The following is an 11,371-nucleotide window of genomic DNA, read 5'->3' as shown; positions in this document are numbered from 1 at the left end:
CATTTCATGAGTATTATTTTCAATTCTTTTTGAATGTGTTCATAGCGGTGACTAATGATAATCATTTAATATCATTTTAGTAACTTCAATAAGGGCCAGAGCCTGAACTAATAATCAACCAGAAGAAGAGCCTGGACCTAAGCCTCTTTGTTCTCTGAGTTCACTTAGAGAATACCTCTTCCTATCTCAACAAGGCCAGATGGGGCTGACTTAAAAGCATTCGTTCCTTTATTTATGGCCATTAAGGATGAGATCCTTAACCTGAGATGCTATCTTGAATAATGTGACTTTTTCTTATCTTAATATTTTATGGACATATACTATGTTGTGACATGTTAATGGTAAATTAAACACAGAGATCCTGGGTTGTAATTTCAATTGACACTTCGTCAACTCTCTTATCTTAGTGTATTTATAACCTATCAATTAAGAAAAGTCCTTTTCTTGTATCATGGTTAAACATACATGGAGATCATAAAATTGAGCAACACAGACATGCTGAGTTGGGACTAAAAACGTATTTAAACCTCACTCCTTTGCTCAGTCAGATTTTATCTGGCTCCATACATGTATGTATGCTGCTAGCTTTAAGGGAATAAACAATATGAATTTAACATATCACCTAGCTAGTTTGCCTCCTTTAACCAAACTTTCAGGTCGACACTAACATGCACAATTAAATGAGTTGAAAAAGTAGAAGCACAGGATATAATGCATGTTTCCAAAGCCCACAGCTACAGAGTAACCAGGAGGGCTGCTCAGTGGCCACTTAGGCTCTTTACATTTGCAGTGATTCTCCAGTGTTGCCAAATGATGGTCATGAAGACTGCCTTGCAGTAACGGGCAGTGACAGTGTTTAAGAACTTGACTATTCTGGGCATCTTTGGTTTTACAAGATCAACACATTCAACAGGCCTTCTCCTGTTCAAGAAAAGGTCTCATTTCTTCTTCTGAACAATCTGGAGAAACAGGTGGAGCAGGATTATTTTCATTAGGAGGGGAGGGCATAAAAAGGCCCAGAGATAAGAAAGACTTCCCCAAGATCACACAGGAAATCACTGATGTCTAGCTAAATATCATTGGTAGGAATGAGAAGCATCTCCTTGGCTTATTAACATGGGTTAGGGGTTTTTCAGCTGGGGTCCACTGACATATTTTAGGCGATCTATAAATTTAGGTTGGAAAAATTCATCTTTGTTTTCACTATCCTTTAAAACTGAAATTTAGTATTTCAATTATGGGAAAAAAAAACCTTATTCTGAAAAGGGGAACAGAGGTATCCTCAGATTGCCAAAGAGGTCTGTGATTAAAAAGAAAGTTAGGAACCCCAGTTGTAGGGTGAATTTCAACTTTTGGGCAAAACTCAATTTTGGGGGCTGAAGATACCAAAGTTATGCTTTTCTTTCCCCAAAATTTTTCAACTTCTCCAAATGGTATATGCTCTGAGGATGATGATAAATGGTTAAAATGGGGAGAACAGAAAGAGGCAGAACTATTGCTGTTACCAAATTTTGAAGTGAAACATCAGTTATAAATGTATGCGTCCTAATTCCTCCAACCCCTACCCCAGAGTTTGCTTAATGAAGCAATGACAGCATCCCACTGGTCCAAAAGTCATTCCTTTTGGGGTCTATGTATTTCTCTGCTGCTGGTAGCATTCTCCTTCTTGTCCTGAACTTGAACTTGCAATAATATTCAAGAAATAGTATTTTCTACTTTGCTTCCTCATCATTACCCACACCCCCATCACCTCCAAAGTCCAATAACAAATTTTGGGGAAGTTCTGGGGATATTCTTCGTGGCCCCTAATTTCTCTCCACCAAGTCCCCAGGAACAAAATAAAACCAACCACAGGGGCCTATAACAGCCCCAGAAGGAAGCTTGAATTGGAATCGACTTTATTATTTTGTAAATGTGAATTTTACAAAGCGTTTTACAATTAATGATCATATCCTCCTTCACGGATTTTGCATCTGATGGAGACAGCTACGAGCACACTTCAAACTCTCGGGGTTTCCTTGGTCGGCTGTTCAATGTTGTTTTAGTTACTGATAATGTGTCAGCCATGGCTAAAAAGTAACACTCAACTATACAGAGTAACAACACATAAATACTGGTGAAGAAACAAAATTTTTTCTCTTCTTAAAAAAAAGAAAAAACCCAAAAAACTAGCATCTTTTGTGGCTGAAATGTAACTCCGTGGCACTGTGAAACTGCCCGTCCAGAGTAGGAACGATTTATTTCACTCAATTGTTTATTTTTTTTTAACAGTCATGAATTACAGTACTACTTTACTACCCTAAACAGACTCCATTTTTTTTTTAAATTTTAAGAACAACCATCTACTTTTGAAAGTCTCTTTTTTCCAAACATTCTGTCCAAAGGATTAATGTTCTATTTGAGTCAAGTGCCATCCAAATCTTCAAGTCAAAAATATTTATACATTTATACTTAAGGTTTCTTATTTTGTCTGCTAAAAATAGTATTGCAAGTTTTGGCCTTTTTTGACATAAAAATCACAATTATGTGCAAAACGCTGACAATGGAAGCGACTGATCAGAACATGAAAAGGTTTTCCAATTTGAGTGCTTTAGATTTCTGCATAATATTTTTTTTCTTTTTTATTAAAAGAAAAAAAAACCCTTTTCAATTTTAGAAACATCTTGTACCCAGCCCTGAATATCTCTGGTATGGTAATACACACATTTGGGGCTTGCTCACTGACATAATGACAAATTTATACAGCAGGGACATTTTGAAACAGTAGTTAAAGCCCAAGACAGCTATGAACTCTCAATTCTGTGTTTACGATTTACTGCCAGTGGAAGCAAACAGAGGTTGTCTCTGCGTTTTCAGTTGGTTAATGGGCCATAGGCCCTTCCCCACTTGCAGCAAGCGATTTCCATAAAAATAATCCATCTGAACAGAACCCGGAACAATAAAATGACTGGGGAGAGGCAGCAGGGCCTCATAGAGTAACCTATCTAGAAGGCTATGGTCCTTTAAACATGGGTTAAATAGGGAAGCAATTCCAAATATGATGGGCTGTCAAAAAGCCTGAGCCCCATCACCGCTCACTTTTAACACTCCCCCGGATGGATTGACAAGCCTAGGACTAAGAGCAATACTTGGTCTCAGTGGGTCAACACCAAGGCTGTGCATATAAGGTTCTCTAAACTCTCAGAGGGACTAGGAGAGGAGGGCTTTGTCACTGTCCTTGTGTTGCTCTCCTTCATCCCCAGCCTCCTTGATCTTAGAATTTTTACCCAGCACCTTCATCACAGCACTAAATATGAATATTGAAGAAAAGAGAATCCAGGAAAGAAAAATAAAATAAACACATTCAATAAGTTATGACCCAAAAGCCAGGTTATTTTTTTTTAATCCCAACCCAGGCCTTTGACGATATAACAGAGAAATCACAAAAGAGAGGATAGGCTGATGGAAAATATTTCCATCAAACACAGTTAAAGAGAACAGATGGGGGGAGGCCCAGAGTACTGTCCTGCCTCTATATCACACACACACACACACACACACACACACACACACACACACACACACACACAAACTTTCTTTCTCTCTCTCTCTCTCTCTCTCTCTCACACACACACACACACACACACACACACACACACACACACACACACACACACGTAGAGCTCCAAAGACTGGCGTTCCCACTTTCATTTGCCCCCTTTTTTCACAGATCCTACACCATAGTTAAGGGGGAAAAAACAACCCAAGAAGAAACACAAACAGACCTCTCAGGCAAGACCAGAGACAGGGCAGAAAACAATACAGAGAATTCAAGTTCTGAGAGGACCTCAACACAAAGCCAGCAGTATCTGCTACATTTAATGGACAATTGTGATTTAGTGTTTGCTCGCCACTGGACCAGTTGTTCCCCCAGTGCTCTTTTACAACCTTGCATTGAACCAAGAATTGTACAGGGGTCTAGCACATGGTGGGCCTAAGTGAGCAATGTCCTGATGCCCTGGTATCAATGCCCTAGTGACTTTGGGACTGACTTTAAGTCCTTGATCACATCTACTAGGACAATAGCAGATGTCTGGCCTATTATGGCAACTGCACGTAATGTTAGCTCAAACTCTGTTCAGTCTTTCTTTTTTTAAAAATTTTACTCCTCAAAAAGGTGCTTGATATAATTTAGATATATAATAGAATATAGAGATATATTATACGCATATTGCTAATAGTCAAACGTAAGAATAAAGGTGCAGACATATCATAAATACTGAGGGTTTTTTTTCCTCTTTTGTTCTAGCAGATCTAGATAAATGCAGTTTCATATTCACATGACAAAGCAGCCCCCGATTCTGGAATTGATAGTGTTGTAAACAAAGGAGAGAGAAACATGGTCTGATTTTGAAAATATGTTTTCCTTGGGAAAAATGATCCAAAAAATTCTAAGGCACTCTGGAAAGCCCCATGAAAGCCAAGGACTGCTTCGGTTTCACTTTACATTCAGTATCTTCAGGGATTGGTTTTCCTCAAAGGATACAATCATCATCCCATATACATTTTCAAACATATCATTCATTAATCCTCTACACACAGGAAACATTAGTGCAAAACACTCACCCTCACCCAGGGAAAAAGGGAGAGCTCAAAACCCATTCACATTTTTAAAGTTTTAACAATTCTGTCTTAACCCAGAACCAAAAAAGAAAAAAAAAACACCAAAAAAAAAAAAAAAGGAAAGAAAAAGAAAAATGGAAAAAGAAAAACTAGGAAGTTGTGCTAGGTATAAAAAAATAGATAAATTTTATCTGTGCAACCTACAATCTTGTCTGATACAACCACTATGTCTTTTACCTATTTTGCTCAAATCAGCCACTATTCATAACTATACAGCTTATCCATCTTTGGGTCTCTTCACCATGACCACCATTTTAGATTTTTCTTGTGACGATTTCTTGATGGATAGAGACTTTTCATTCACCAATGATATCACATCTCTCAGTTCTGAATGTTTCTCAAGCAAAACTCAAATTCAAAGTGCCATTGTGGCAGGGAATGAAGTGGAAAAGCCTTAACTTTCTTAAAAAATGAAAGGAACACTGGGTAGTACACAAGGGACACTGCAGAGTAGAAATGCTCTTTAGACTCCCGCCCTAGAGTAACTCTTTTACTCTGATCTCAAAAGGCATGCCAGCCCAAACCAGAAGGACTGAAACTTTCATTTTACCTTTCATTCTCTAAGCTTAGACATCAATGCAACATTATGCACTTCACATTTCCTAAGACCCTTGACTCTCTCTACCCTCAAGTCTCAGAACCCCTTCAACAACCTCAAAAAATCTGGCCACAATAACATGTATTCCCCACATGTGTACAACACTAGGGATTTTGCCCTCCCAGCCTATTCAAGACTAAATCATTGACAAGCCACGCTTTGCCTGTACCTGGGAGAATCCTCTAGGACTCTTTCCAAAAATTCTTATACTCAAAGGCTGGGGCATGAAAGAATAATAATAGCCTGAGTTCCTAATAGGGCAGGTAGTGCTAATGATGAGGAAGACCATGAGCTGAAGCCTATGATGAGTAAGCAAAGAGCTGAAAAGCTCAAAGCTTCCATGTACACACCACACTGATAGGGACATTGGAACTGAAGGGTCATGTCTTGTCACCCCTTATGTACCTCCATATAACTTCCTATCCCCTAGAGCTCCATTGATGATGGAAGAGAATAAAGATCCAGAACTTCTGGACAGTCAAGGGAAAGACAGGTATAGGAGACTTCAGACAAAGGGCAGGGCAAAACAAAGGATGTCAGCTTTGTTGAGAGTGATTTAATTGGTTTCATGACCTCCGCCATGCAAAGTAGGGAATGGAAATAATGTTCAAGGGCTTCAAAGGAAAATGTGAATCCTGTTTAAATTATCATCACGGCAATGATAGGATAAAATGACTTCTTGAGCTGAAAAGGCCCTCTCTTCTAGGGGTTCTAACCTTGGTTCATTTCTGGAGGGGTGGTAGAATTTGCAAAGGAAACTTTCAGATTCAATGGGAATATCAGAGAAGCTGGCGCCTTGGACCTGGGGGGTGGGGGTGGGGTGGGGATGTGTGTTAAACAAAGGCCCCTGATAGCCAAGGTGTCATTTGTCGAAATTGTCACTTTCCCCACAAGAAGCCTGACAGAATCCACTGCAGAGACACTAGAAATGGAAATGCATAACTGCCCAGGATGGGAGCTGAACTACAAACCCAAGTGTGTGGGTTGTTTTTGTTTAAATACAGAGGGGTATCAAGTAGGGAAGGGAGTTCTGGGGCAGGCAGGAAGGAAGCAAGCAAGCATTTCTATAAAATATACAAACAGTTTCAAGTATCTGGCTAAATAAACAATGACCCAAGATGGGAGAGCTGCCATCTGGAGCCCCTTTTCACTGGGGTGGGAAGGAGTGGAATGCCCCCCCAAAAAAACCTCCAAAGCACTGTGATCCACAAATAAAAAGGAAGAAGTCACTCTGACCAGTGACTATTCTTATGGATTTGTACTGGTCGCTATTTTTTTCCTTTGTTTTAAAAAAATTAAATAGCAAAATGAGTATATTCCAATCTCAGAAAATTTTAAACAAAAACAACCACCTCTTGCATTGCCCTTTCACAACATTCTGCCCATCCCCACCCCCACCTTAAACTCTAAAAGTCTCCCCTCCAATGCTACAGTACTAAGCACCAGTTTCATACCAGTGAAACCGCTTGGTGTTTCTTCTTTACAAACACCATGGACTCCACATTGTCTACAACACAGGTAGCCAGTATGACCATTCACCAATCCGGCTTCTGCTGATGACGCTACACTTTGCCCATTTCTGAATCCCACACAGTTGGACATAAACCTACAGCTAGCCAGCCATGTAGCCCGAAAGCAGAGATTACGATGGAGAGGAAACATTGGCACATGTTAAGCATGGATTCAGTAAAAAACCATGATCTTCTCAGGATCCATTGTCCATGGTGGTGGTGGGAGGGGGTAAGAAAAAAAAGTGGCACTAAGAAGTCATGGGGGTGGGGGGTGGGGACTTTGTTCTCCCTTACCCACCAGGACTCATGGATCTCTCCACTGAGCGCAAGCCCCAATTCACTGTCACTACTTGCACAAGCACCTATACACATTCCAGATCCCCCTTTAACCTAGGGGGTTTACACAGGCAAAGGATCACATTGTTCCCTGGCCAAACATTCCCAGTAGGGGCAAGCCATCTGCCCTCTAGTGGGAATGCCAGCAATGGAAAACCTTCTCCAAATGGAAATGGAGACAAGGATTCATCATTGGATGAGGAAAATGGCAGAGACACATTTTCCCTCACCCTGACCTTGACCCTGACTTTCCCCAACCCTACCCCCTGCCTCCAGATCTGGTTTCTTCCTCCTATAGCAGAGGTCAAGGAAAGCCACGTGGTCTGGCTTTCACCAACAATTGATACTTTGGAAAAAGCTCTCTGTCTGTCAAAGCCAAGTTGCCACTTCTCCTAAAGAAGACAATGGCCATGTTTCACCAAAAAAGAGTGGACAAGTCTGTGCCTCATTCCCAAAAATTTGGTCTATTTGGGGTAGAGGGGAAGGAAGACAAAGAAATTGGGGAATGAAGTTTTCCTTTATATCATAGAACATAAATTAATACAAAATTCAAAAGGTTCCAGGACAGTCACAAAACAATTCCACATAAAAAGGAAAGCCAAGATGGACAATCCCTTTCATCCCTGCTCTTACTTAACAGGAGGGAGAGGGAGGTTCTCTGGAGTCCATCCTCTCACATTAAACTCACTCTTAAAGAGATCATGGGAGCTCAAAGTGGACCCTAAAAGAAGGGCCAAGACTGTAACCATACCTCTACCACCCAGCTAACTCCTACAGACTCATCATGGCTCCCCCCAGCTCCTCTAGGGTGACCACCACCAGGCAAGTGGTCCCTCAGATTCATGAAAATGGGGTTTCACATGAGAGGTGAGGAAGAGATAAAGAATGCAGAGTTTGGGGTGGGGAAAAGGAGTTAAAGCCAACTCAGGGGACTAACTCACTGAGGGCTATATTGAGTGGTACCTCATTCAGTAGGAAGAGAAATAGGGATCTGATGGGAAGGGAAACGAGGGGAGGAGTAAGGACAAGGGGATGTCTCCACATATTCACATACACCAATCAGTGCCAACCAACATGTCCTAACACTCCCATACCAATAATACCCCCCACCTCCCCATATGCCCTGCTGCTGTAACCCCCAAAGCACATGCATGAGAAACACAAATATGAAACCATGGCTAATCCTGACACTGAAGGACAGTCTCGGTTGGAAGGTGGGAATGGTGGGAGGGGGTGGGGGAAGGGAAGGAAGAGCACAAAGAGGAAAGAGTCTGGGGAGGCTTCCTAGGGAAAGCTCTCTGCCTCACAATCAGCCTGCCCACCTGCCAACCTCCATACCCCTCAAAGAACTTAAAGACCCTCAAAGTGAGGACCACTACAAGTCAGGAACGGAGTGTTAAGTGAAGCGCCTCCAGTCAACCACCTGCCAAATCCTGTGGGTTCTTGAACTACCAGAAATTCTCTGACCATCCAAAAACTTTCTCCTCCTGAGCGACGGCACAGCCTTTTATAGAGCAAGGAGGAATTAACAATGGCTTTAGTTCTGCACTGGGAAGAAAGGGGTGGAAAGGACCTGGGTGCAGGAACCGTGGGAGGGGATGCCTCATCCCCTTGTAAGGAAGGGGAGGAAAAAGCTACAAGTTAAGAGTCTAACCTCAGGAGTATAAAAAAAAAATAGAGCCCAGGAACTCTCTTTTAAATAGGCCATCACTGACCTAATCATTTACAGTATAACGAATGCGATTATTTCCTTCATAAATTTTAAATACAAGCAGAATAAAAATCACATTTTTTTCAGGCAACAGTAGCAGTTCAGTAGGTAAGTGGCTGGATCACATTTTTTTGTATTAGTATGCATGCAAGCAGCTTTAGTATTTAGATCCCTTATAAGTCACAATTTTTTTTTTCCTTTTCTTTAGGTATCTTTACAAAGTCCCTCCATAAGTACCATCTTGTCTTCTCACCGGTGTCTCCGGCCTGCTGGTGCTGGCAGGATCTTGTTCGAAGGATTGGGGAGTGCTTTGGCTATCCGAGGGTAGGGGCTCTGGCCCAGCCACCTCCTGAATGACCGAACCGGCCCCATCTGCCTCTTCACTTGGCTCGAACGGCGGGTTGGAAGCACTGCTCAGGTCTACGTTGACCGTGTTAGTTCTCAGAGCCACAATGGTGGCAGCATCATTCCGCCGCTCTGCGTAGATTCTCTGCTCAAATACTTGGGCTGTGGTGGCCTGGAACTCAGACTCCAGGGGGACGCTGGCAGTGGTGGAACCCATGACGGTTCGGTACATCTCCATCCCCTCAGGCAGCATGGACTTAATTTTGGGTAGCCAGCGTTTGCGAACTCGACGAGCATTGGTACACATGTCTGCGGCTATGACATTCATCTCACTCTCCTTAAAGCTTGGGGCAAAATTCTGACAATATACTGCAAAGACAGGGAGAAAGATAGCCAGCAAGGGTCAACAGTTAGGTGGAGACTCAAGAGGAGGAAGCCACATGTACCCAACCCCCTCATATGCTCCTCACAAGGTATATCTGCTTCAGGGCAACAAAAAGTTCCATCATCCCTTCTTAGAAAGCATCAATAGCATGAAATCCATTCTGTTCTTAGTTAAGGATGGGGATATAGAGGATGCTAAGGGAACTACAAACAACGTATCTCCCCGGGAGAGTCAAATCAATCCCTTTCAGGAGAGTACATAGGTGAAAATTTACTTCTCCATTATTAAGGGTTAAAACAACAGTCGGTCAAATAGTTTAGCTGGTAGGTCCCCTCATCACTCTCAGCTCTTAAGGAGGTTGGAAACTCATTGTTCCAAAGAGGCATGATCATCTGCTTTAAGCAGCCTCCATTTCTGACATGGCTGTTCAGTCCTTTCAGTTGTGTCTGACTCTGTATGACCCCATTTGGGGTTTTCTTTGCAAAAATACTGGAATGCCTTACCATTTGCTTCTCCAGCTCATTTTACAAAGAAGGAAACTGAGGCCAAGAGGGTGAAGTGACTTGGCCAGGGTCACTGTCTGAGGCTGGATTTGAACTCATGAAGACAGGTCTTTCCCGAATCCAGGCCGGGCACTCTATCCACTCCACCACCTTGCTGTCCATGTCTGACATAGGGAACTAGATGTGGAGCCAGGAAGTTTAAATCCTCCCTCAGACACTAACTAGCTGTGTGACTGTCCAAGACATGTAATCTTTGTGCCTAATTTTCTTATCTGTCAAATGAGAGGGTTAGACTAAATGGCTTATAAGGTTTCACCAATTCTAAAAAACTCATTAGCCAATGACATCCATTTATCTAATTGATAGTTTTTTTTAATTTTAAAAAAGGGCCTGACTATAATTAATTAGCTCTGTCAATTTCAGTGTAGTAAACACTACTGAAAATTAGCATGTCTCCTTCTCCCCCCACAACAATTCACTCCTGATCCACACTGAATGCCTTTGCAAGTGAAAATTTCACTTTACTGGAAAAATATTAAGACTTACCTTTTGGGGAGAATTTTCTGGCTATAATTAATTGACAAGGGAAGGAGATGGTCAAAACAAGGACAGAGAAAGAAAGAAAAAGAGAAAAATTCTCTGAAATTTTGTTTGGACACCAGCATGTGGTCTCAATGTGAAGAGGCCAATGGAATTCCAATCAAGACACTACATTCCTAGACCTGACCACAGACTTACAGTGCAACCTTGAGTAAAATCCCTACTAATCCCTTGAGGGAAGAGAACAGTATCTTATTTATCTATGTATTTCCCTCAGTGCACAAGCATTAGCTAGAGCTTGGTCTCAGTTTCCTCATCTATCAGAAGGGTTATCTCTCTCATAGCTGTATTATGAGGGCCAAATGAGGTAATGGATATGAAAGTGACTGAAAAATTACAAAATACTAAATACATGAAATACAGTATTGATTAGACTAGAGTAGCAATAAGACCTTCCCCACTCCTAGTACTAAAAGATAAACTACAAGCTACCAAGAGGAAGCATTCTGTCCCCATCCCTAACAAGTTAATTATCTGGTAGTAAGTCACTAATTTTAACTAAAATCATTCTTAGCCATAAATCTCTTTTGTTAAGATCCATACCTCAGTACCCAGTCCCTAAATTATTGCTCCATAATTCTGGAGTGACATGAGTTTTGGCTTAATTACTATCAGGTGCCCATCAAAACAAACAAAAAAAAAAGAATTTAAAATTTAGGGCCATTTTTAAAAATTAAGGAGTGTATATTAGCTGTTCTGAGAATCAGGAATGTAGAATAC

General features: G+C 41.4%; 1 protein-coding gene across 3 annotated transcripts in view; it reads right to left on the bottom strand.

The window, feature by feature from the left end:
- Positions 1-4,772: 4,772 nt before the first annotated feature.
- NACC2 (NACC family member 2) overlaps positions 4,773-11,371 on the bottom strand; it is a 123,800-nt gene continuing 117,201 nt past the window's right edge. For all 3 annotated transcript variants that reach the window (XM_036751389.1, XM_036751390.1, XM_036751391.1), the window contains one exon: positions 4,773-9,532. In XM_036751389.1, coding sequence (XP_036607284.1) covers positions 9,033-9,532 — 500 coding nt within the window. In that variant the 3' untranslated portion in view covers positions 4,773-9,032. The remainder of the gene's footprint in view (positions 9,533-11,371) is intronic.

Source organism: Trichosurus vulpecula, chromosome 3, assembly GCF_011100635.1.
Source record: "Trichosurus vulpecula isolate mTriVul1 chromosome 3, mTriVul1.pri, whole genome shotgun sequence".
Lineage (NCBI taxonomy): Eukaryota > Metazoa > Chordata > Mammalia > Diprotodontia > Phalangeridae > Trichosurus > Trichosurus vulpecula.
The sequence above is the reverse complement of the archived record's forward strand: the minus strand, read 5'-3'. Positions and strand labels throughout refer to the sequence as shown.